The sequence below is a fragment of the Tauraco erythrolophus genome, chromosome 20 (assembly GCF_009769465.1).
Source record: "Tauraco erythrolophus isolate bTauEry1 chromosome 20, bTauEry1.pri, whole genome shotgun sequence".
NCBI classification, from domain to species: domain Eukaryota; kingdom Metazoa; phylum Chordata; class Aves; order Musophagiformes; family Musophagidae; genus Tauraco; species Tauraco erythrolophus.
The window spans coordinates 837954-863375 of NC_141484.1; the positions used below are offsets into that span (position 1 = coordinate 837954).

Below are 25422 nucleotides of genomic sequence, written 5' to 3' on the forward strand. Positions count from 1 at the left end.
CGGCCCCAGGCGGGCTCCGAACCGCCGCTCGTCGCGTCCCCACCGGGCCCTGCGCGGGGTGCGGGGTCCGCCGCCGCCCCGCTCCGCCCGGCGGGGGTGTGCCCGCCCGGCGGCCCCGCCCGCCGCCGGCGTGACCCGCCAGTGCCCGGCAGCCGTGAGGGAAGGGCGGAGAGGAACCGCCTCGCTCAGCGCAGGGCGCCGCGCCCGCCCCGCCCGAGTTCCGGTGCCGTTACCTGACCCCGGCCCCGGCGGCGGCCGGAGGCGGTGCGGCCCGAGCCCCCCCGCGATGGGCTGAGATGGTGCGGCCCGAACCCCCGCGATGGGCTGAGGTGGTGCGGCCCGAGCCCCCCCGCGATGGGCTGAGATGGTGCGGCCCGAACCCCCGCGATGGGCTGAGGTGGTGCGGCCCGAACCCCCCCGCGACGGGCTGAGGTGGTGCGGCCCGAGCCCCCCTCGCGGGCTGAGGTGGTGCGGCCCGCAGCGCTCACGTGACCGGATATTGACACGTCGCCTGGCAACGGGAAGATGGTGCGGCCGGCGGCGGGTGAGTGCGGGGCCGGGCCGGGGCTCCGCGGCGGCCCGGTGCTGCGCGGCTTCCCCGGCCCCGTGTGTGCCCGCGGCGGGGGCCGGCCCGGGAGCCGGGCGCGGGGCCGGTGCTCACGCCCTCCCTCCCTCCGGCGGGCGCTCTGGTTGCAGGCGCAGGGTAGCCCCGGCGCCATGGAGGCGGCCCCCGGTGCCGCCGCAGAGGGATCCGGGCTGGAATTCGGCTGTGCCGAGCAGGATGCAGTCCGAGTGCCGTCACGTCTGGCTGTGGAGGTGATTTCCTTTGGCGCGTTCGCAGCGCAGCGTGTTCCTTACGAAGCGCTTTTAATAGGAAGAAGTAAACCAAGCCAGCCATTATTGCAGTCTTACCCTGCATGTAAAAAAACCCCAAAACTACCAGAAAGTAAATTTTGTTACTGTCCTGCGTGCCAGCAGCATCTCGAAGCAGGTGTTCCCTGCTCAGTTCTCAGATAGCACATTCCTGCTGCAGACACTCCAAAAAGGACGTTATCCACGTTTCATAGGTGCTCATACTGGGGCTCTTTTTTCTGAGGTTTGTTGATGATACGCATTTTTGTTTTCTTCCATTGGTACTGCCCAACATTTGAATTTGGCAAATGATGATGTGGAATAAAACAGTGTCTCTTCAAAAAGAAAGGAGAGAATTATTTGGCTACAGGTAGTGTAAGCTGGAAGACTTTCTTTAATAAATCTCTAAGGGCATTTTTTTTTAAATCAGTATGAGCTAGAAACACGTGTGAAATTAAGAGTAGTGTGTAGAAGTTTTGTCAGGATCTTTACTATCTTAATGCTAGCTGAGTGACTGTTTTTGTGAATGAGATTAAACTTCTAAGTTAAACTTCTGAGCCCTGTGACAAAAAGCAGCTGTTACAGTGCCCCAGCACTAACGTTACACAAGGTACAGGAGCCCACGTCATGCTGCTGTTCTGCTTTTTGCCTGTGCTGTGTGGTAGGCAGAGACCGGGAACGACGATGGCGGGGAAGAGCCTGTTCCTCTGGAGGACCAAGAAGAGACACTTCCTCCAGCAGCAAGAGGAGTCTCTGGAGCTACAGAGCTGTTTGTTGGTTCTGCAGAAGTGAGACACTATAATAATGTATATTAACAAAGTGCATGACCCGTAATTTTAACTTCAAATTCTCCTGTCGCGGTTTTATTGCTGAAAACACAAAACCAATCAGAACTAGAGCAGAGAGAAGCTAATTGCTCAAGCACAAAGTATGCAAAAACTCTGACAAAAATGCAGAGGTTCCTTTGTTGTGCTAATATAGGCATAAAGGTGTTTTTGTTTTTCATCTGGAGTGACACAGCTTTGCCAGTATATACTTTAGAATCACAGAATCGTCTGGTTGGAAGAGACCCTCGCGATCATCGAGTCCAACCGTTCCCCCTGCACTGTCAGGGTCCCTAAACCATGTTCCTCAACACCAAATCCACACGTTTTTTAAACACCTCCAGGGATGGGGACTCCACCACCTCCCTGGGCAGCCTGTTCCAACACTTCACAACCCTCTCTGGAAAGAAATTCTTCCTGATATCCAACCTAAATTTCCCCTGGCGTAACTTGAGGCCATTCCCTCTTGTCCTGTCATTCATAACGTGGGAGAAGAGCCCGACCCCCGTCTCCCTACAACTTCCTTTCAGGTAATTGTAGAGAGTGAGAAGGTGCCCCCTGAGCCTCCTCTTCTCCAGACTAAACAGTCCCAGCTCTCTCAGCCGTTCCTCATAGGACAAGTTCTCTAAACTCTTCACTAGTTTTGCTGCTCTTGAGAACAAGGCCCTCTCCTCGATTCTTTGTCTGCGTTGTTCATGTCTCCTGGTGACAAAAATAGGCGGATTTGTAGGGGCAAATAGAGTTAGATTGACCAGCTGTTTCAGGTGCTGGATTTTGTGTTTCAGGAAAAATCTCCTGAGACCTCCTCGGACAAAGCGGAGCTAGACAGGTGCTCTCCTGAATTGGGTGACATGGAGCAGCCAATAAGAGCCCGAGGAAACCCTCCCCTTCCTTCAGGAGCTGCTCCGCAGGCATCTGCAGTGTCGGTGGAGCTGAACAGCTGCACAGAGTCAGGTACCGTTCAGTTCCTTGTTAACAGTACAATACTTGGTGCCATCTGTCAAGCACAGCTTCTAGTTTTCTCTCTTTCTGATCATTGTTAATCCAACTGCACCCATAATGCTACGAAATCTCAGCTTTTTTGTTGTTTGGGGAGTAGGGTCTGAGTGCCACCAGAGACCCATTTCTCTCTATTCAGAGTCAACACTGGAGCAGTTCAGTCAGCGTGCTAGTGAGCATGGCCAGAGATGGGAAGAGGAATGCGAGCAGCGTGGGGCTGAGGACAATGAAATAAGTGGAAGAAGTGAAGAAACCATGGAAGAAAAAGACCTGGTTGTCTTGGATCCAGAACATGTGAGAAATCCTCAAATCTTGTCATTCCTCTTTGCAGACTTGCTATTTTTATTTATATAAACCATGCAAGGTAAATTGTAAGCAGGGCTTAGCTGTGTGCTAGAGCTACATGTGTAAAACTAGCTTTTGCAAAAGTCCTGCCTCCTGAATGTGTCTGCTGCCTCAATAGTAACCTCAAAGTTGCAGGTTTGGAAGCGAGTGACGTTAGTGGGGCAAATCTGATACTCTTCAGTACTCCTGAGAGAGAAATACTGGCAGCAGGAGTGAGCGGATGAGCTCTCAGGTGTAGCTCTTCCAATATGTTTCTGACTTACAGACGTTCTCGGCAGCCACTTTCTGATATTTCTGATGAAATACCCACTGTACAACTCTTCTCAGTTGCTACAAAGGGCATAGCTAAAATAAGAATGCGAGTGTCCATGGTAGAAAATAGGATGTTTTACTTAATAGTGGGAGTAGCAGTAAGATTTCTTCAAAATTTATTTATGCAAGTATGATAAACTTAATCAACATTATAATTCTTTACAGCCTCTGATGAGAAGATTCCAGGCTGCCCTGAAGAATTACCTCACTAGGCAGATGGAAAAAGTGAACCTAGACCTTCAGGAACTGGTATATGGCATGCTCTCTGTGCCTTCCCACAGCAGCCCGTCCCTGTCCAAGCTGAGGTGAGATGGCTGATTTCCTCTTGTGTTGCAGAGGACAGCAACGATGAAGGCCAGAGTGCAGCGAGAAGAGCTTGGGGTGATTCTTTACGGAGCGCAGCAGCAGCTGGCACATCTGCAGGTGGAGCTGGAGAAGAGCCACGACCGCCGTTCTCAGGTGGCCACGGCGCGTCAGCAGCTGGAAGAGGAGCTGGAGAGCCTCAGGCTGACGTACAGGAAAACGTGTCAGAACACAGACGAGGAACGCAAGAAAGGTGACCGAGGCAGTCTTTGCAATATTTCCTGATTCTAGTACTACGTGGAGAACGAATTTGAGTATCTGTCAACATTGAATTGAAAAATACAGTGTAATTCACCAGGAACAATGCACTCCTTGCAAAGTTTCAGATACTGCTGGTTCCCGTATAATTTCTGTTGTTCCTAAGACCATGTTCCTATGTTGTACTTCTAAGAAGGTCTTTAGGACTAAACCATAAACTGTTCCTGGCAGGTAGGCTGTTCTGTGACTGAGCAGGAGGAGAATTCCCATTGCTTTGTTCCATTTGCCTGTGTCTCTGTAGGAGTCAGATGGCACTGCAAAGGTCAGAGGTCACTCAGGGCATCCGGGAGTATGAGAGCACCATCCATGTGACAGCCCGTTCCAGCCGAAGGAATGGACTTGACTCATTCCTTTTGTGTTGCAGGATGAGAACCAGTAAAACAATTCCAATGGCAAGGATAGCTCAGCATTAAAATAAATTGCCTACAAAGAAAGAAGCAGTTCTGGTTTGGGGCAGAGGAGTGGATTCACAGCCTCCTGAGGCCCCTTTTCTGATTTTCTGGGATTCTGTGTGCTGGGAATCCAGGAATCACTTCCCAAGATTCTTAGCTTTGCTTGTGGAGCTATGCTCCAAGGCTGATGTAAATTCTCGTTTCAGGGAGGGCTGATGTAGCTGGTACGTGTGTAGGTTTGCCTTTGGGTGCTTCTGAATTTCTCTCCCTTTATCTCTTTTAAAGCGTGTCCTACAAACAAACTTCTCTGTAAATGTTTTTCCTCCTGCCTCCCCAGTTTCTGCAATGCAGACCCAGGTTGAAAACCTGGCCTTGCATCTCTTCCACGTGCAGAATATGGACCAGGATATGCGTCACAATATTTTACTAATGAAACAGTCGACAAGGAAGGCTGAGGCAGAGAAGGTCCAGGCTGAGGTGGAAAAGAAAAAACAGGTATCAAGTAAAACTGCTTTAAAATAAAAAAAATAAAGAACAGATGACAGTTAGTGGTGAGTCCTGGAGGAGGAGCTACCTTGTCAGAAGGAAGGCTATAGTGACTGAATCACAGAAGGTGTGTGAGGATATTTTTCCCAGATAATTTAAAAAAAAAAAACAACTTAGTCTTTTCCAAAAATGAGAAGAACCCCCACCAGCAGGAGAGTGGCATGTACCACTCAAAGGTTTTTGACAAGCCTTATAGTAGTAAATCACTCTTCGCTCAAGCAAAGGGAGTGTGTGGACAGAAAGGTATTTAGTGAAGAAAATCCTGTGTTCAAGTCTCGAGAATCCCTGGAGTCACGACGAATTTCTGGATGAAAAGGGGACTTTGGAGATGAAGTGAGCGGGTGTGTGGGCTGGAGCTCCCTCTGCTGCCTTCTGCTTGCAGCAGGACACGGGCTGGTTCTCGCAGAATTGCGTGCAGACAGTTGAGATCAAACGGGTTTAGGTGTTTTTAACAAAGGGTTTTAAACCATAAATTATTAAGGTTCTCAGCTGCTGGAGAGGTGGCACAACCTAATCCATGCTGGCAGGAGTGAAAGCTGCTTCAGGTCTGAAGTATCGATTGACTCCTGCAAATGGAATAACAAAAAAATCAGCAGAGAAGGTCTCGTTCTCTCGAAAGTGTCACTGCTGTGCTCATGGGTCATTGTTATGTGAATGGAAGAGTTTGAGCAGGAATCAGATCTAATCCAGTTGCCAATTCAATCGCTTTTCTAACCAACGGGGGTTATATTACCCATCCTGAACTGTCTGACTCTGACTCTCCAGGATCTCCTCGTGGAGCGCTTGACAAGGAAAGCCTACGAGCTGCAGGAACAGGTCGCTCTCTTTGAAGCTCAGTCTGTGGCCCAGGCAGAGGACACAAAAGTAACTCGGCAAGCAGTAAATGAGGTAGGAAGGTGCTTGTTTCACTTCTGGTTAATATTTCCCTCTGGAAGGACCGACCCCTTTGGCTCATGCTCACGTGGTGTGTACAATCTAGGCCAGAGTTGTATGGTTCGTTCTGTTTGCAGAAATAAGACAGCTTTTTTTTTCCCCTTCCCCTTTGTCCCTAAGAATTGCCTGTAAATCACTTCCTCCCCCATCTTCTCACCGTTATTTTTCTTCTTGGAGACCTACGCTCTGTGGTCTGGTCTGACAATAAACCAGACACGTATTAGTTGAAGCTGTTCCTGGCCAGCATATCACAAACAGAAAAAAACATTGCATTGTCACGTGAGTTTGGTTTCTCATACAATCATAGAACGGTTTGGGTTGGAAGGGACCTCAAAGTCGAGTTCCAACCCCCCTGCCATGGGCAGGGACACCCTCCACTACACCAGGTTGCCCAAAGCCTCATCCAGCCTGGCCTTGAACACTTCCAGGGATGGGGCAGCCACAGCTTCTCTGGGCAACCTGGTCCAGTGCCTCACCACCCTCTGAGTGAAAAATTTCTTCCTTAGATCTAATCTAAATCTGCCCTCTTTCCATTTAAAGCCATTAAACTGAAATGAATAGATCTCATTTCAGCCATTAAACTGAAATGAATGAATCTCAAACCAGTATAGATTCATCCTGTCTACAAATTCTCTCTTTCTTAGGCTTGCATGGAGGTACAGGCTATTAACATGGAGAAGAAGCGGTTGCTGAACCACTGGAATAGTAGCTTGGCAGGAATGAAGCAGAGAGATGAGGCCTATATTGCTGCACAGGGGTTGCTGAGGTAGGTGTCTGAAAACGGTCCCAGGAGAGGCCTCAAATAATTTGGACAGGAGGGATTCTAAAAAGGGCAGTGTGTCTTCTGTCAAATTTGTTACTGTGTGTGCAGGATACGTCAGACAGAACAAATTTGCTGCTCTAAAGCACATAAGAAGGTTAAAAGATAAGCAGCACATTCTTTGTTACTATTTTCTTTATCCGAAACACAACTCTTCCTTGAAATGTGTGGGGATTTTAAAGCTGTTTGGAATTTTTCTGTTCATGTTTTATTCCTTTAAAAGAGTTATTTCACCTTTGCAACATCTCTCAATCCAAAGAAGGATTTATCTATCGTTTTCGGTTAGGGTTTTGTGATGTCTTTAGAAATCTTCAGGAAACCTTCCTGTTGTTGCCAAAGGAAGTGTTTATTTGGTCTGGAGTCTTAAAGGTTCTCTGAGAACAAACAATGTGCTTTTATGTGGTGGCATCCTGGTAAGAATGGGGGGGTTGGAACAGGATGGAAAGAATGGATAAATTTTCCTACATACATTTCCTTTTAAATCTTAATGTGTCCGTCCACCTTCTGATGACTGCACTGTCACAGCAGACCGGCCGTCGTAAACATGTTGTTGCTGCAATAGCGTGTTTGAAAAGAGGAATTTGTAGATGACCATTCAGCACATGAATCAATCCCTGTGACCGTTTTCCATCCTCTTTGCCTCTCCAGCAAGTACAGACATGACCTCAAGTCCCTAGAAACAAACATCCATGGCTGTAGAAAGTCGATCAGGAAGGAGGAGGAGAAGAATGAGCTGCTTGTCGCCATCCTGAGCCGTTCACAGAACGATGCCAACACGACAAAGAAACTGATTGCCCAGTGCCTTTCAAGGCAAGAGGCTTTGAAGGTTGAATCTGGCACCTATACTCGCATTCTCCATGAGACAGAGCAGACCCTCAGCAGGACCAAGACGGTGAGAAGAAGACTCCTTTTCAATTGGATGTGGATGTTGAATCCCCTTCCCCAGACAGTTGTGGTGATCCTGTTTCTGTCTTCCCTGCTTTTTAGGATCAAGCTGCTCGTCTGAATGAGTTGCTGTCCATCAGTAAGGATATAGAGAAAGGAACTGATGCCAAAGAGCGGATGGAGAATGAAATCATAGCAAAGCTTCAGGACCAGATGATGTCCAGCAAAGCCACAAAGCACTTCTCACAACTGGCTGCAAAACTTCATAGGAGAAAAACGGATCTGGTATGGTATCTTTTCCGTTTGGGAGGGCAGGGGAAGGAAACAGCCTGCAGCAGTGTTTCCCAAGTGTGCTTTGCCTGGTTTCGGGTCTGCCATTGAAGCTTTGCTGGGTTTGCAGCTTCGATTCAGTCCTGCCGGTGACCTTGTTGCAGGATTCTGCTGTGTGTGAGAGTGTGGCCAAAAAGGCCTGACCCATGACATACTGTTCTTTCTTTACTCAAAAAATGGGGCAGAATGGTGAATCCTGGGAGAGTTTGCTATGAAGTGGTTCAAGTTCTTACCTATTGCAGGAAGACAGTGGATATGTGGTACTTCCATACTCCCCATTAAAATAACTTATGTCTCCAGACTGCATCAGGAATGTGGTACGGGCACGCTCTGTCTCTAAGTAAGGATTGCAGTCCAAGCAACAGTCAGACCAGACCCACAGTTCTTCGTGGCATGAGAAGTTGCTCTCTTTGGGAGAGTATAACTGGTACAGACAGGAAAACGAGAAGATTCAGTGCAGTATCTATCACACCGAGTTGTGTGGGCTGCACTAACACGATGCGCTCTCACCTCTCTGTTTCCATGGATCGCTTCGGCCTGCCCCTGGGTTTTTTAAATCAGGTGCACATCTTGAGCAACTGGAAGACTGCCAGGGTTGGCTTTCATTGAGAGAAAGGCCCCTGCACCCCCTTTCTGACAGGTACACAAACAAGCAGATACTCTGCATTAACTCCTAGTAGGATCTGTGTTGCATGGTCGAACGTGGTGCAGAGGCTCCAGACTTGGAGAAGACCAAATTGCAGCCTCTGGCAGGGTGGTCCCAGCTGTGCAGAAGTAGCAGGCAGTGGCTGTGTTCGTGCTGCCCTCAAACAAAAGGCACAGCCACGCGTTCTGGGAGTATGGGTGGTGTTAGCTGAGCGATGCCTTCGTCAGGCAGGGTGGAGAAGGTACAATACAGTCATGTCCTGCTGCTCTTAGCCAGGTAACTGGAGACATCCGGGCAGGGAAGATAGCGGCAGAAGTGATGAGTGTGTTCTCTTAAAGGGTTTGGGGATGTTTAGGCTCCTTAATGTTTTACAACAGCCTTATGGCAGAAGTAAATATTGTTCTCTCCTGTCAATAAATGGAGAAACAAAGGTACAGAGAGGGTAAGCAGCTTGCTCATGGCTTGTAGCACAGACCTGGGAGTAGAATCTAAGTCCCCTGATCTTCTGCTTTGATAAGTGGGTGTTACAAATCAATGAGTTGCTGTTGGTGACAGTAATTTGTTTTCTGTCCTAGGAGCTGCATTTTTCCAAGGCTGAGAATGATATGGCCCAGGTTGTTCTGAATGCAACTCACACCAACTGCAGGCTGACAATTCTCCAAAAAACACTTTGTGAGCTGGACAAGGAAATAAAAAACGTCTGTGATCTGATCAGCCGCAGTGAAAGTGAGATTGCAAAGTGCAGTGCCCTGATTGAGAACAAGCAAGGGGTCGTCAGCCAGTACAACAGGAGGCTGGAGATGATTCTTTCTCAGCAGGGGGTACGTACCTTTACGTTTCAATCCCAAACTTGATTTTATTCTTTGTGGTGACCACAGATGCCCTTGATAAATGTAGCTGCATAAGTGCTGGATAGTTAAAACTTTCAGGCATCAGTATTGTGATTTGAAAGCTGCACTAGTTAATGTACGTGTTTATATTTGTCAGACAGTTCTTAGTGCATGTGAAGAGGCGCTGGCGTTAGGGAATTGTGAAATGAGGGTGTGCCTAGCACAGATTTCTGCAGGGAGTTGTCTGCACCTGATGAAAACGTCGAATGACACCGATACTCTGGGCGTAAATAGGATCTCATTATAAAATCTGCAAAGACTGACGAGGGGAGAATGAACAGGCAGAGGGGCTTAAGTCGCTTCGTGGTTGGCCCCATTCAGATGATACCCAGATCTGTCTGTAGCACCGTGAGCTGTAAGACCTTTATGGGCACCAATGCAAAGATGAGTACTGTTTGCACTTCGCAAACTTTTGAATGTCTAGATGTACCTGCTGTAAGAGCTCAGGAGGCCCTCTCGCCACCGAGCCTGAGAACTGCTCGGGCTTCCGTTGCATTTATTCCTGTGAGGACAGGAATGGTTAGTCCCATCCAACTCATGGGAAATAGAGGCAGAAAGTAACTAACTGACAAAGTAATATTATAGTTGAAGTATTTAGTAGGTGTCTCAGCAGCTGGACTGGCCTTCTGCGATGATGCTATAAAAAAAAAGTGCTCCAGCAGCTTCTGCCTGATTAATCTCAAACTTTGCCCTCTTACAGGGGCAAGAATTGGGACCACTGGAAATGGAGATCAACAAGCTGACCAAGCAGATAGAAGAATATAATTCTGAGGTGCTGACACTACAGAAATACTGGCTCAATCTGCAGAAAGAGCTGGTGAAGTTAACACACGAACGGGAGGAACAAATAGCCTCCCTGGATACGTTAAAGAAACAGATCACAATAATGCAGCAGAAGAAAGTGCGCACCGAAAGTAAGTCATTCCCTAACTCTTCCTTAAAATGTGCATCCAGGGATGGAGAAAAAAGAGCTCAAAGGCTCACAGACGGGTAATGCTAGACCTTCACCAAAGAACGCTCCTGTGTATGTGCGAGCAATAATGGGAACGGCCCCAGTGCTCTGCTGGAGGGCGCAGAGCCAGGCACCTTCTGCTGGTTTGCGTGTGGTTCCTTCCTGTAACCATCAATCCTGCTGTCCCAACTGACACAGTCGAACCCCAAGTGGTCATGTCATGTGTTACACTTCTTGAATAGTTTGCAAGTAGTTGGTAGGGGAACATCCCCACCGAGGACAACACTTTCCTTGGCCAAAACCAGCTCTTTTCCGCAGCAGTCTTGTTCAAAACCTTATTTGATTTTTGGGTTTGCAGAAAGATGTTTTGGCTGGGCCTGTGGGACACAAGTGACTGCGTGCAGTCACACTTGTCGTGTGGTCTAATAGCAGTTTGTCACACCTTGCCTGTATTCAGCCCAGTGGGCCTGGGAGTTTTACGACTTTCTCCTGTTCACCTGCAGATGAAATTCAGCAGGAAGCAAAAGAGCAGAAAGACATCGAACGTCACATGAGGAACATGTCAAATGACTTGATAAAGTTGAACGTGTTGATCAACAAGAACAACAACAGCTTCGAGGAGCTGCGATATGGCAACATTATCACAGAGAACGAGTTTGTACGCTCTCTCAAGGTACAGAGGCTTGGCAACTCGTTTTCAGGTCTCAGCCTCCCATGCAGATCGAGGCAAACAGTGATCCTGTAAACCTTTCTCAGTCTGACAGTGTTGTGTTGGTTTATGCTTCCCAAATCTAGGCAGCAGAAAAAGAATCAGTTGAGATGCAGGAGAAGCACAGTCAATTGACTGAGGAGAAGGACAGACTCCTGAACAGCCTGGTGGAAGCAGAGTAGGTACCAGAGAGATTCTTGCTTTGTGCCACTGTCTTTGAACTTTTGTGTATGTGTCCATGTTACCTTTCTTCTCCAGTCATCAAACTGAACCAGCACCAGCAAATGCGCTTCTGTCCTTGGAGGAGAAGTTTAATGAATTTTTAAAGTGCAGAAATTGGAAGGTGCTTTAGCTGTCTCTGGAACCAGCAAGAGCTGAGAGGATGTTGGCTTTAATGATTCCAGCTTCCTTTGCTGGATGTTGCCAAGATCTGTATGGGAAGACTCAGCGTGCTGTCTCCCCTGCCAGTAACTCAGAGCGAGTGTGCTGCCCTGGGTGATTAATTGGGGTCCATCATTCCCCTGGCAACCTGGCTTGCTCGTTTTCACAGTCATCATGCCATTTTTTAAATTGTGGAGCTTCCTGTCTGATTTCATGCTGCTCTGTTGCTGCCCTTCCACGTGTCCCGTATGCAAGTCCTTAGTTTCTGCTGAACCATTCGGCTCTGTCCTCAGAATCGATCTTGGGGTGTGCTGCCACAGACGCGATGCAGAGAGAGCATCCTCCCTGCTGTTTGCTAAGGCGCCGCTTTCCCTTTCTGTCATTGAAGGCATCAAATCATGCTGTGGGAGAAGAAGATCCAGCTGACAAGAGAGATGCGTGCGGCGGTGGATTCTGAGACAGGACGAGGCGAAATCCAAGCCATGAGAACGGAGATCCATAGGATGCAAGTAAGCCCCTGGGAAAGAGGACTGAGGAGGGGAAGTTGCACACGACGTGTTCAGCTTTGGAGTTGCTGAAACATAAGGCAGGAGATGAGAAACAGGCTGGAGAAGCAGCGTCTTGAAGGCCATAGCAGTACTGGGAATCTTACCGCCCTGCAGCAAGACTGAATTAAACACAGCCAGCACGGATGTGCTGCGTTCCCTCCTCGTGCGCGCTGTGTGACGGGCTGCAGCGGCGTCTAGATACACCTGAGAAATCGATTTAAAACGCAGTATGTCTGCCACCTTATTCTGTGACCCAGATTTGTGAGCAATGAGATGTTGATTACTAAATATTGCATCATCTTAATCACTGGTTAGGAAAGTCTTCTATCTTCTGGCAAAGCAACTCTTCCCTCTTATTCTCAGGATACTTCTGCTCTTCTGCTTTTGCTATTGCTAATGAGTTCCAGTGAAACGTTTTGAAGATTAGATGAGTTGATAATCCAGCCCTCTGCCCTCCAGATCCACACAGGGCAAACTAGGTTTGGATTTAGAGCGAATTCGGCTTGCCCAAGGCTCGTGTGTCACGTGTTTCTGGTTTATGTTGATGGGATGTGCCACACAGAAGGCTTCAGTTAGACTCCATTTGTAAATATTCGTTATTTTCAGCCTGTTTTATATCTTGACGAACGGCAGGTCCGCCATGGCCAGCTGATGAAGCAGCAGGAGAAGATGATTCGTGACATGGAGGCATCTGTTTCTCGTAGAGAGGCGATAGCCATTCGCGGAGAGGGTCAGAACAAAACAGACACGAAACGTGTCACCAGGAGCGACTTCCACCGCAAGAAAGAGGAGCTGAGGAAGAAGATCAGCGAAACCCAGAAGGTGAGCAGCTAAAGCAGGGCTGCGAGCGTTCACGCAGCCTGTGTTAGCCTTGTAATTAATTGCCTTGACAAGGTGTCAGTACACAGACCCTGCACCTGCGCAGGCACAGCATGGCACAGGGGACGGGCTTTGGAAGCTCCTATGTGGAAAAAAGAGTCCTGGGCGGATGGCTGGGAGTGCAGCTGAACTGAAGAACCAGAATCTGCTATTTCCTTCTCTTCCGTTCACTAGAACACTCAAGACTGCAACAAAACCATCCTGGAGCTGGAGAGCACCCAAGAGTCCCTTAGTGCCACCTTCTTGGAAAAGCAGCAGGAATTGTGCAGACTGCAGGCTGAGTCTGATGGCCTCGATTCCGACGCAGAGTGTCTTCGGAACAAGAAACGATGGGTGAGCGCACCCGCTGCCTCGCGGCGGGCGAGCCAAGCAGAACCTGCTGCTTCCTTCCATTGCCAGCCCCCTGTCTTTGTGTCTCACCACCATCCTGAACTGGGCGTGCTTGGCATGTACTTTGAGCAACACTTTAACTTACCTGAGCACGTTTTTGAAGGCTCATAGTGGTCCTGCGTTGATGCTGCAGTTGTACTCTTGGCGAGGCAGCATTGACCTGGTGGAAACATCAGGCAGGACACTGTTTGTATCTTGAAAACTCTCCTTTGTGAGAGCCAGCTGGCTACTCGTGAGCACGTTACGGCCAGCTCAAGGTCTTGAATGACCTCCTGTGAAGTTTTCAAGTTGGTGAAGCTCTGTCCTGGCAAGGGCATGCGTTGTATGCACAGGTGTTTCTCCTGTTTATGGAATTCTGTGATGTGACTGTACGTCTACAACACTCAGAATGGGGATGTTGTTTGGCTGTTACAATGAGGACTTCACAGCAGTATCCTCCCTAAGAAGCCCTTCCATTTTAAGATACGATGGTTACGGTATCTGTGACACGAATTTCATCATTTTCTTACTACTGTTCTGTGTGCATTCTGCTGTCAAAGCCATTTCTGTTGCTTTTCTCAGAACCTGTTGGAGATCGTGGCCTACCAGACTCGCCAGAAGCATCTGCAGGCACTGAAGGAAGGGAAGTACGCTCCCCTGTGCCGCACGGAACAAGCCTGGAGAGACAAGCAGCACAAACTGCAGGACCGGCTCCGTACCATTAACACCATCGTCCACCAGATCCAGCAGGAGCACCCTCAGCACCGCAGGGCTCTCCAGTGGCTCAGCCAGTGCTTGGAATCCAGGCTCAGCTCGCAGGAAGCCTGAGGGACACAGAGCACGTGTGACCCTCTGCTGCTGTTCTCCTGGAGGCTGCAGGCTCTGTAAAGGAAAATCCATACAAATAACCGTGCGCGCGGTGTCGTGTTTATTAAAGACGCAGCATCGCCGCGATTTTTGGTCTCCCCCCGCTTTGTGCTCGAGCTCCGGCCCGCAGCAAGCCCCGAGCGGCGGCGGAGGAGGCGGCGGGCCCGGGGACGGCTCCGCGGCGGGGAAGGCGCCCTCCCGGTGCCGGTGCCGGCCCCGCCCCGCAGGCGGTGCCCGCCGGGAGGCGGGCCGGGCCGGCGCGGCCATGGCGGGGCTGGCGGTAGCCACCGCGCTGCTGGCGCTGCTGGTCCCCGCCGCGGCGCGCGGCCCCGGGGCCGCCGGCTGCCAGGTGCCCCCGGGCGACCGCTTCGACTGCGGCCCCGAGCGGCTGCTGTCGCGGGCGGGCTGCGAGGCGCGGGGCTGCTGCTACGTGCCCGCCGGCCCCGGCCCCGGCCCGCCCTGGTGCTTCTTTCCCCGCGGCTACCGCAGCTACCGGGCGGAGAACCTGACGGCCACCGCCAGCGGCTACACCGCCCGGCTCCGCCGCGTCGCCCCCAGCTTCCTGCCGGGGGCCGTGGGCTGCCTGCGGCTGGACCTGGCGCTGGAGACCCCCACCCGCCTGCGCTTCACGGTGCGCCCCGGCCGCGCTCCCGGTCCCCCCCCGCCCCGGCCGCGCTCCCGGTCCCCCCCGGCCGACCCCCCTCTCTGCCCCCGCAGCTGCGGGACGCGGCGCGGCAGCGCTACGAGGTGCCCCTGGACACGCCGCGGGTGAGCGGCCGCGCCGCCGCCACGCTCTACGGGCTGCGGGTCAACCGGGACCCCTTCGGCCTCGTCGTCTACCGGCAGCGCGACGGGCGGGTCCTGTGAGTGCCCGTCCTGCCCCCGGCCGGGGGAAGGCTCCCGTCGCCTTCCCGGAGGGATTCGGGCTGGAAGCGGGACCTGACGCCGGCCCCCGGGATGGGAGCTGGGCCGTGGTGGGGGATGCTGGTGATGGGAGCAGGGGGGCAGTGAGCGGCTGCGGGGGCTTCACTTTGAGCCCCTCTGCACTTGGGTGGCTGAGGAGGGAAAGGGGAATCCCAGAGCTGGTTTTGTTTTGCGTGGTGATGAGCATCTGTGTCCCTCCCCAGGGCTGGTGGTCCGCCAGCTCGGTGCCTCCGTCCGCCCCGGCTGCCGGGCACTGCGGGGCTGTTTGCCAGAGTCTCCCCCTCTCTCTCCATCAGGCTGAACACCACCGTCGCGCCCCTCTTCTTCGCAGACCAGTTCCTGCAGGTCTCCACCTCCTTGCCCTCCCGTTTCATCTCTGGGCTGGGGGAGCACCAGACGCCGCTGGTCCTCGACACGGCGTGGACCAGGGTCACCCTCTGGAATCGGGATATGGCGCCTGTGGTACGGAGTGGGGCTGAGGGAAAGGGAGATGACGGCTCCTCTGTGCTTGCAGGGGCGGCCCCGCAGCCACTGATGTCTTGTTTGGGCTGGGGAAGGGTGTCTCGGCCAGTTGGGCCGCTTTTCCCCGTGTGATCCAGGGCTCTCGCTCGGGGCAGAGCTCTGCTGGCTCGGGTGGTGTTTGGGGCTGCAAGCCCTGAGCCATGGTGGTGCTTCTGGCCGGAGGCGAGGGGCACCTGGGTGGGTGGGTGGGTGCTGCACCAGGGTCTCTGTCGGAGCCTCACCGGCTTCGCTCCAGCCTCGAGTCAACCTCTACGGCTCCCACCCTTTCTACCTGGTGATGGAGGACGGCGGTTTGGCCCACGGTGTCTTTCTGCTGAACAGCAACGCGATGGGTGAGTCCCGCGGAGGCGCCGGGCGCGGGCTCGGCCCCCGCCCCCATCCTCAGCTCGTTCCTCGGGTGTTTGTGCTTCCCCAGACGTGCTCCTGCAGCCCAGCCCAGCCCTGACCTGGCGCACGACAGGCGGCATCCTGGACTTCTACATCTTCCTGGGCCCTGACCCCAAGAGCGTGGTGCGGCAGTACCTGGACGTCGTCGGTAGGGCCGAGCCGTGGGTGGGGGCACGGGCGCTCCCGGGGTGGCTTTGCTGGGATGCTGCGAGCTGAGCGGCGTGGCCATGGCAGAGCGGGGCTGCCGGGGAGCACGATGCCAGGGCATCCCTGCGCCCACCTGAACAGCACCCGCCCTCCTGGCTGCCAGGGTTCCCCTTCATGCCCCCGTACTGGGGCCTGGGCTTCCACCTCTGCCGCTGGGGCTACTCCTCCACCGACATCACCCGGCAGGTCGTGGCCAACATGACAGCAGCCCGCTTCCCCATGGTAGGGCTCGGCTGCTCCCCGGAGCCTCTGCCCAAAAGCGGCCGTGGGGGGCTGATGGGGACCCTCCATGGGTGGGGGTCCCTGCTCCTCCCCGAGCACCAGTGCTGCTGTCCGCAGGACGTGCAGTGGAATGACCTGGATTACATGGATGCCAAGAGGGATTTCACCTTCAACAAGAAAAGCTTTAAGGACTACCCGGAGATGGTGCGGGACTTCCACCGCCGCGGCCTGAGGTACATCATGATTGTGGTGAGTGACACCCCCAGCTGTGCCAGGGCTCGCGCACGGGTGGGCTGGCACCGGGGTTTCTGGCTGCCCCCCAGGGAGCTTCCTCTGAGGAAGGTGGGGAGGCCGTTCCCTGTCAGCGCTGGTGAAGCCGCGGCTTTGTGCCCTGCCAGGATCCCGGGATCAGCAGCTCGGGGCCTCCTGGCACCTACAAGCCCTACGACGAGGGACTGAAGCGAGGGGTGTTCATCCGCAATGCCACGGGGCAGCCCCTCATCGGGAAGGTGCGTGCGGGGGGCAGCTGCGGTCCCCGCGGGAGGGGGCTTGAGTGGGGCCGTGGGAGCAGGACCTCGAGAGCTGGAGGGGAACACCCAGGGGTTGGCCATGGTGGGAAGCGGGGTGCATGGGGTGCAGGGGGTTGGGGACTGCAGCTTTTCCTGTTGCTGCCTCCCTCCCGCAGGTCTGGCCGGGCCCGACAGCCTTCCCGGACTTCACCAACCCAGAGACTCACGAGTGGTGGCATGACATGGTGAAGGACTTCCACGACCAAGTGCCCTTCGATGGCATGTGGATCGTGAGTGGCCCCGGCAGAGCTGCCGGCTGCGCCTCCACAGCTCCTGCCCCACACCTCTTGTGGGTCCCGGTGTGGCAGCCAGGGCATCCCGTCCTTTCCCTTCCCTCCCCTTCCCTCCCCAGGACATGAATGAGCCATCGAACTTCGTGGAGGGCTCCCAGGATGGCTGCCCCAACAACAGCCTGGAGCAGCCCCCCTATGTGCCAGGTACAGGGAGCGGGTACCAGCCTCTGCCCGGGGGTGCGGGGAGCCCTGGCAGGAGCCGGGGGGATGCTCCGGTCCCTCGCCACGGCCTCTCCCGTGCAGGTGTGTTTGGGGGACGCCTCCGAGCCGGGACCATCTGCGCCTCCAGCCAGCAGCACCTGTCCTCCCACTACAACCTGCACAGCCTGTACGGGCTGAGCGAGGCCGTCGCCTCCCACGAGTGAGCCTGGGCCTCGTGCCACGGCTCCCGCGGTCCCGGAGGAGCCGGTGCACATTCCAGGGGATGACTGAGCTGGGAGAGAGACCTCTCCCCATGCTGTGGTGTTGGGGGCATGGGGGGCATTCGGTGGGTGGGCGAGGGTTTGGTTTATAACAGTGTGCTGCCTGCTGCTGCCAGCCCAGTGCTGGAGGGGGCTGGAAGCAGCCCCCGGGCTGGAGCTGGTGCAGGGCGGTCGTGCTGGCTCCTGTGCTGGGGCATTGCATCCCAAGCACTGTCCTGTGTCACCTGCCCCATGGGCAAGCTGGCACTGGCAGCCTGCTCTGGCATGTGCCAGCTCTGTGCTGCTGCCAGGAGCCGCTGGTGGGGGGCTGAGCCCCTTCCCCAGCTGGGTGGTGCTGAGCTGACCCCATCCTGCCCGCAGCGCACTGCTGAGGATCCGGGGCAAGCGCCCCTTCGTCATCTCGCGCTCCACGTTCGCTGGGCACGGGCACTACGCCGGGCACTGGACAGGGGACGTCGGCAGCAACTGGGAGCAGCTGTATTACTCCATACCAGGTAGGCTGCGGGCTGCTGGGGCCGCATCTGCCCCTGCTTCCCCCCTGTGCAGTCAGAGGCTTCTCCATGGGCTCTGTGCCCCCTGGCACCGCGGAGCCCCGATGTCCTGTGCCCCCTCTCCGTAGAGGTGCTGCTCTTCAACCTCTTCGGGGTGCCGCTGGTGGGCGCCGACATCTGCGGCTTCGTGGGCGACACATCCGAGGAGCTGTGCGTGCGCTGGACCCAGCTGGGCGCCTTCTACCCCTTCATGAGGAACCACAACGACCACGGTGCCCGGGTGAGCACCGGGAGCCCTCGCCCTGCGGGGGGCAGGGGGGTGGCAGGAGGGTGGGCCGGGGTGGGTGCTCTGGGGCCGCCCTGCCTGCATGGGCGGGGGGTGGCGCAGCTGAAGTCGGAATGGTGCCCACCGTTGCCCCCCACGCGGTCCGAGCATCCGCCATCGGCTTCTCCCCTGCAGCCGCAGGAGCCGTACGCCTTCAGCCCGGCCGCCCAGGCCGCCATGAGGAACGCCCTCCGCCTCCGCTACTCCCTCCTGCCCTTCCTCTACACCCTCTTCCACCGGGCTCACTCCGCTGGGGAGACGGTGGCGCGGCCCCTCTTCCTCGAGTGAGTGCCGGGGCCGATGGGCGCTCAGCGGGAGGTGGGTGCAGGGTCTCCCTGGTGCTGCGCTGCCCCTCCCCATCCTTCCCCCAGGTTCCCGGAGGACCCCAACACCTGGGCCGTGGACCGCCAGCTCATGTGGGGTGGGGGGCTGCTCGTCACGCCCGTGCTGGAGGCAGGAAGGACCAAAGTCAGCGGCTACTTCCCGGCGGGGACGTGGTACAGCCTCGCGGGGGTGGGTGCTCCCCCGCCACGCTGCGGGGCTCTCGGGGGGCTGCGCGGGGGCTTCGCCGCGGGGCCCTGTGCGGGTTCCTGTGCCCCCCCGTTGGTATGGCCCCCCCAGGGCTGTGTTCAGGACTTGTTCCTCGCCTGCCCTCGCTCGTGGCCATCCGGGGGCCGCGGTGCTGGGCTGGGCCCCCCGTGGCTCGCTGCGCCCTGCGGCTGCTCCTGCTGCTTTTCGTTGTCCTTTAGGACTCCACCATCCACAGCAAAGGGCAGTGGATCCTCTTGCCAGCTCCCCTGGACACCATTAACGTCCATGTCCGCGCCGGGCACATCCTGCCCTTGCAGGTGAGCCCCCCCGTGCTGTGTGGGGCAGGGCAGGGGGCTGCAATGGCATCACCCCCAGACTGGATGTTGCCGAAAGAGCCGCGAGCCTGCGGTGCTCGCCGGGGCCAGGGGAAGGCGGCTCTGGCAGCGCTCGGAGCTGTGCCTGATCCTGTGCCCAGGAGCCTGCGTTCAGCACCACCGAGTCCCGCGAGAAGGGGATGGCCCTGGTCGTGGCACTGACGCCGGACGGCTTTGCCAGGGGAGAGCTGTTCTGGGACGACGGGGAGAGCTGGCAGAGCTTTGAGAAGGGCGACTACACCGAGATCCTCTTCCTGGCCACGCAGGTGAGCGAGGCGGGGGCTGCTGGTGGGGGCACCTGGGCACGGGCATTCACTGCCACGAGCACGTCCTGGTGCCCCTGGGGCACACGCGGTCACGGGCTGCACTGTGCCCTGGTGCAGCCAAGCCGTGCTGTGCCAAGAGTGCCCGACTGAGTGGCTACAGTGCTGTGGGGTGGTGGGGTCCCACAGGGACTGTACCCCGCCAGGACCCCCCCTTAGGAGGGGGAAAGGCTGTGCCAGGGAGCTGGCTGCTCTCTTCTTGCACCCACAGTGCTGTGCAGCAGCAGATGCTCTCCAGTCCTGTCCCTTTGATAAATGGCTTTGCCACTCTGGTGATGGCAGAGCACCCGTCCCCCCCGGTCGGTGCCCTGCAGAGGGGCAGCACGTTGGGCTGGGCACCTCGAGAAGCTCTGGGTGGGTGCAGGTGGCTGGGACCCAGACATGCAGGGTGACGGCCCCGCTGTCCCCGCAGGGCGCCGTGCTCAGCCAGCTACTGCGGGCAAGTGCCCACCTCGACGGGGTCCTGCTGGAGGCCGTGACCATACTGGGTGTCACCAGCCCTCCCCAGCAAGTCCTGGCCAACGGTGCCCTCGTGGGTGACTTCTCCTACCGCAGCGACACCCAGGCGAGTGCTTATCCCCCTCTGTGGGAGAGGCAGCGGGGGGGGGAAGCCGCCAGCCTGCGACTGGGAAGGGACCCAGGGCTCAGCCGAGGGGCTGGCGGGGTTTGGCCCCAGTGATGGCACAACCTGCTTTGTTGGCACCACGGAGCGTAAAGGGCTGCCCTGCATGGGCTGGGTCGCTGCCCTGGGGCCGGGGTAGGATCAGGCTGTGCAAGGAGGCAAGGATGGGGAGATGGAGGATGGAAAGGATGTGTGGGGCTGGGGCTGGGGCTCTGCTTCTGGGGCTGTCTGCCATGGGCATCCTTCCCGGGGGGTCTGTGGGACCAGGGCTGTGCCGGGCTGCATCTCTGAGCACACCTCAGGGGCGCAGGACACCCCCCTCGGCTCTGAGAGCCCCCAGGCTCCTTCCCCGCCGGTTCTCACCGCTGACTCTTCCTTCTCGCCTGCAGGTGCTGAGAGTCCCCGTGTCGCTGCCAATGTGGCAGCAGTTTGTGATCGCTTGGTCCTGAGCCCGCACCGGGGGTAATGCTGTTCCTTCCGGCACTGGGGCCAAATCCGTCCCGTCCTTGGTCAGACCAGAGCTGCTGCTGCTGCTCTCCCCACGCAACACGGCTCCGGGGCTTTGGCGAGTCCATGGGAGATGGGGGCACTGGCCCTGCGTGGGGCAGGGGGGGCCTCGCACAGCCCCTGGGGACGGGGAAACCCTCATCTGCTCCAAAACGGGGAACAAAAGACCCAAGTGCCTTGTGAGACAGCAAACCTGTTACTGTGTGGAACTGGTAACCTGGGGAGGGACTGGGGGGGCTCCAGGCTGTGTTTTTGGGGAGGGGGATGTGCATGGGGAGGGGGAGCAGTGCTGTCAATAAAGCTGCTTTTGCTGGGAGCAGCCCCAGGCCCTGTCCGTGCCCCTCTGCCGGTGTCCCCTGAAAGCTCCCCTGCCCCAGCTGGGACCCCCCGGCTCTGTCCTGCCTGGGGGCCTCCAGCGGGACCGCCCGTGCCCCTTGCAGGCTTCACCCCATTTCCCAGAGCGTTGGGGGACCCCGGCTGTGCCACGGAGCCCCTTGGCCAATCGGTCCTGCTGGCTCTGAGCCCGGGACTGCTGCCCTCGGGGGGGTGCCAGCCCTGGCCCCCGTGGTACAGCTCTGGCCACGCAGGGAGGGAGCAGACACCCCTCAGGGACTCCGGGCACTTGGTGTGTTTGGCTAAGTTAAGCCGTGCCCCTGCCACCTCAGCTGGCACCCGCTGGCCTGTTTTCCCCCGGGGTGGGCAGCTGCCCCTCCGCAGCAGGGCTGGCAGCATGGAGACCAGGCAGGGACGTGCTCGGCTCCGGGTAACACCAGAGACCTCTCCTGCAGAGGCTTTATTGAGGAGCCTCCTCTGGCCGAGAACAAAGGCACGAGGATCCCGGAGCGCTCCAGGGCCAGGCAGTGTTTGCCATACGGAGAGTGGAGCCTCGGGGAGTCACCCAGGGATTTGGGACTGGCCCAGCCGGGATCCTGCTCCGACCCCTCCTGCCCACTGGGAAGCCTGTGGCCATACCGGGGGCCGGTGGGCAGCCGTGATGCTCACAGCTCGTTGTGCAGCAGCCGGCACTGGGGGCTCAGTTTCTCCTCCAGGACGGCGTCGGGGGCACACACCCAGGGGTCACCCGTGTCCCACTGCCACTTCAAGAGCTGCGCACGAAGCTGCTGGAAGACGGCGCCGTAGCGGGGGTCAGGGGCCAGGTTCTGGCTCTCGGTGGGGTCGCGGCTGCAGTCGAAGAGCTCCCAGCGGTCCCTGTAGTAATACTGGTGCAGTGTCTTGTTCCAGTGAGTTGGCTGCCCGGCACTGGTGCGATTGAGGAGGTCTTGGAAAGTGGGCGAGACGTAGAAGTCCTGGTCGATGGGGAAGGGCATCTTGTAGTTGAGGTTGTGAACGAGGCGGAACTGCTGGTGCTGGACGGCGCGCATGGGGTAGTACATGGTCACCTCGTGGTGGCTCTGGCTGCCGAAGGCGGTGGCCCAGGGCTGCTCCGACTCCAGCGCTGGCAGGAGAGACTTCCCGGTGAGCTGCACCCGCTTCGTGCCAAAGATGCTGTAAGAAGGGTAGGGGATGGAGAACCAGTCCAGAATGGTCGGCGTCAGATCTGGAGGGGAACAGAAGAGTGAGAGGAGGCGCTGGTGCCCATGGGAGGAAACTCAACCCTGGAGTGGGGCAGAAAGACCCAGGGGTCTGGTGCCGTGTGGGCTGCAGATGGCCCTGGATGAGCTGCAGAGCTGAGCCCCGGAATGATGTCCCTGCCAGAAACCCTCCCGCTCTGCTCTCCCTCCTCTCCCTTCCTAGGGCCGGCTGTGCCAGTGCCGAGGGCTGCGGGCTGTCCCTTGGCACAGCACCCTGGGTTTCGGCATGGGGAGTGTGGGCACCAGCACAGCCCTGCACGTCTCTGCTCCCTCCCGGGGGGTGCGGGCACTTACCCAGGAGGGAGGCGAAGGCCTGGCTGACCTGCCCCCAGCGCTCGGTGTGCTCGGGGGACGAGATCAGCAGCGGCTCGGCGGTGCCCGACCGGTAGAGGTTGGTCCTGCCGCTGGGGAAGGGGATGCCGTTGTCGGAGGTGTAGATCACCAGCGTGCTGTTGTGGAAGCCGGCGCGGCGCAGCTCCTCCAGGACCAGCCCGATCCCTGCGGACAGAGGGGCAGAGCTGAGGGGGGCAGGAGAGAACACAGCGCTCGCTGGCACCAGCTGGGCCCCCGCGGCTCCTACCTTGGTCCATGCGCCCAATGGTCGTGTACTGGGCTGCCAGGTCCGCCCGGGCAGCCGGCGTGTCTGGAACAAAGTGGGGGACCTAAACGGAGAAAGGGAAAGTGGCACGTGGCAGCCACGGGGAAGGAGGTCGTGGGTTTGCCAGGGTGGCCTTCACCAGCTCTCGCCCATAACGCTGATGGCAGTGACCGAGGTGGGGGCCAGCGTGCAGCCGCCCTGGCTCCGGCGGAGGCTGCTGTCGCATGCAGCCCCGATACGGCCCCATGCAGCCCCATATAGCCCCATGCAGCCCCCATACAGCCCCACACAGCCCCCATACAGCCCCACGCAGCCCTATGTAGCCCCACAGGCTCCCACCTGCACTTGCTCTGGGTGGTAGAGCTGTGGCTTCCAGTCTGGGATCCAGCCCATGCCACTCTCTCCGTTGCCGAATTTCTCACAAAAGGCCCCGTACTGGGGCTGGGAGTGCCCGCAGCGGTGGGGGTCGTGGAAGGCGACGTAGAGGAAGAAAGGCCTGGAGATGGAGAGGGTGGAGGTGACCCCCCGAGACCAACCCTGGGCTGTGCAGGGTGAGCTGGAGTGGGCAGGAGGACTCCCACCGAATCTGGGCTTCTGGGAATGAGGTGACCAGAGACAAAGTGTCCCTTCCTGTTTGTGACCAACTGGGATGTGGAGACACATCTTCAGTGAAGCCGGTCTCCGGCTCCTCTCCCGTGCCCCCTCGCAGCCTGCCCCCAGGACACGGGGTCCCTCTCACCTCTCGTCCTGGCTCCGCAGGAACTGCCGGACGAGCGCTTTGATTCGAGTGATGTTTCTCCCAACCTGCAAGACCGAACTGTTCTCCTCTGTGTAGGCGAAGTCGAAGGGGTAGACAGCCTCGGGCCCAACGTGCTTCTTCCCAATTATCCCTGCAAGAACGCGGGCACACGGTGTGCCAGGAGCAGCAGGGGGCCAGAGGCAGGACACTGGGGGCTGATGCAAATCAACTGCTCCAGTACGGGCTGCGCTCAGCAAACGCTGCTGAGAATGGAAGATGCTCCCAGCTTCTCCAGTATTTTTTGCTGGTTCCAGAGGCACTTCCATATCTGCTCAGAAAACGGGACCCACCTGGGGACCACGCTGGCCCAGGACACAGGGGTGGGTAAGTGCAGTCGAGCGGCCCAGGTGCAAGTTTGGGTCAAGCAGGAGCCTTGTGTGAATGTGGGAACCAGGAAGGAGCAGGATGAGGAAAAGAAGTGGAAGTGAGGTGTAACGAGGATGGCAGGGGAGCAGCGGTGGGAGGAAGCAAAGTGAAGGCCAAGTGTCAGCACAGAGCACGGGCACGGGCCCACTCGTGCTCTCAAGCTCACAGGTAGGTCAGCTGTCGGGGTTCAGTGCACGGAGGGGGATGGTTTCCCTGCCCATGCCACTTGTCCTGGGCTCCCTACCTGTCCGGACGTGTGCCTGGCTGAGCAGCCGGGGCAGGCTCCGCACGCCGTCGAAGGAGTTGAAGTGGTGCACGCCCTGGTGCAGCCCATACATCCCATTCTGGTGCTGCAGGCGGGGGCAGACAACACAGCTGTACAACACCTGCCAGCCTGGCCCCGAGACAAGTCCAGCCACGCACCGAGTGTGCACCAAGCAGGTTCCAGGGGCCAGGGGAGAGAGCTTGTCAGTGGGCACGGGGGGAATGCCAGGCCCTGGGACCATGCTGTGAGCATGCCGGCTCCGGTCACCCCCGAGTGCCCCCACCCCGGTGCGTGCGGGTGGCCCTACCTGGGGTAAGCCGGTCAGGATGCTGGCCCGGCTCGGGGAGCAGCTGCTGACGGAGGTGAAGGCGTTCTGGAAGACCACGCTGCGCCGGGCCAGCGCATCCAGGTTGGGCGTCAGGATGGCCGAGTTGTTGTAGGCGCCGATCTCAAAGCCACCGTCATCTGCTGCAGCCAGAGGGGTGTGGGGTGAGCCCTGCACCACCGGGGCTGACCCCCGGTGTGCCCCTAACCGCGCGGGGTGGCAAAGCCCCGCGGACACTAATGACACCGGGAGCATCCCTGGGCTGAGGACGGCCCGGGCTGCGCGGACCATCCCAGCAGAGGGGATGCAGTGGGACCCGCGGGGCCGAACCTCCCCTGCCCACGGGACGCCCCGAGCGCCGAGCCCCGGGCAGGGGTACCCGCCGCGGGCCCGGTCCCAGGACTGGGGGCGGCGGGCGCGGACCCGGGACGTGTCCCGGGACTCAGCAGGGCCGACGGCCGCACTCACCCAGGAGGAGCAGCACGTTGCGGGCCGGAGCCGGGGCCCCGCCGGGCAGGAGCGCGCCCAGCAGCAGCGCCAGCGCCCAGAGCCGCATGGCACCGGCGGTGGCACCGGCAGTGGCAGCAGCACCGGCGGGGCTCGGCCGCTCCTCCGGCCGCCCCGGCTCCTCCTCTGCCCCGGTCACATGAGGCGGCCC

General features: G+C 57.4%; 3 protein-coding genes across 6 annotated transcripts; 2 read left to right on the plus strand and 1 right to left on the minus strand.

Annotated features, from left to right (window-relative positions):
* Positions 1-717: 717 nt before the first annotated feature.
* CCDC40 (coiled-coil domain 40 molecular ruler complex subunit) lies at positions 718-14144 on the plus strand. Of its 4 annotated transcripts, XM_086623951.1 has the most exons (20): positions 718-816; positions 1317-1325; positions 1518-1640; positions 2462-2635; positions 2784-2969; positions 3498-3581; positions 3669-3888; positions 4683-4840; positions 5657-5779; positions 6469-6590; positions 7293-7536; positions 7632-7814; positions 9081-9326; positions 10096-10309; positions 10851-11020; positions 11143-11234; positions 11826-11946; positions 12619-12807; positions 13039-13197; positions 13816-14144. In XM_086623951.1, the coding sequence occupies exons 1-20, from the start codon at positions 718-720 to the stop codon at positions 14059-14061; spliced, it is 3162 nt and encodes a 1053-aa protein (XP_086480077.1). In that variant the 3' UTR covers positions 14062-14144. The 4 variants fall into 4 exon arrangements, with proteins under 4 accessions (XP_086480077.1, XP_086480079.1, XP_086480078.1 ...); XM_086623953.1 differs by lacking the exon at positions 1317-1325 and having other exon boundaries at positions 718-829; positions 1522-1640; positions 2462-2578; positions 2883-2969; XM_086623952.1 differs by lacking the exons at positions 1317-1325; positions 1518-1640 and having other exon boundaries at positions 2462-2640; positions 2795-2969.
* Positions 14145-14365: 221 nt separating this feature from the next.
* Positions 14366-20858, plus strand: GAA (alpha glucosidase). Its single transcript, XM_086624311.1, has 19 exons — positions 14366-14731; positions 14818-14963; positions 15321-15486; positions 15782-15878; positions 15962-16081; positions 16244-16362; positions 16480-16611; positions 16761-16871; positions 17048-17161; positions 17284-17368; positions 17468-17585; positions 18007-18140; positions 18266-18417; positions 18598-18746; positions 18834-18975; positions 19212-19310; positions 19469-19633; positions 20103-20255; positions 20702-20858. The coding sequence occupies exons 1-19, from the start codon at positions 14366-14368 to the stop codon at positions 20759-20761; spliced, it is 2628 nt and encodes an 875-aa protein (XP_086480437.1). The 3' UTR covers positions 20762-20858.
* A 959-nt stretch (positions 20859-21817) lies between these two features.
* SGSH (N-sulfoglucosamine sulfohydrolase) lies at positions 21818-25320 on the minus strand. Its single transcript, XM_086624140.1, has 8 exons — positions 25233-25320; positions 24747-24907; positions 24419-24524; positions 23749-23899; positions 23349-23505; positions 22992-23073; positions 22706-22909; positions 21818-22377 (listed from the first exon to the last, which is right to left on the minus strand). The coding sequence occupies exons 1-8, from the start codon at positions 25318-25320 to the stop codon at positions 21818-21820; spliced, it is 1509 nt and encodes a 502-aa protein (XP_086480266.1).
* Between the last annotated feature and the right edge of the window lie 102 nt (positions 25321-25422).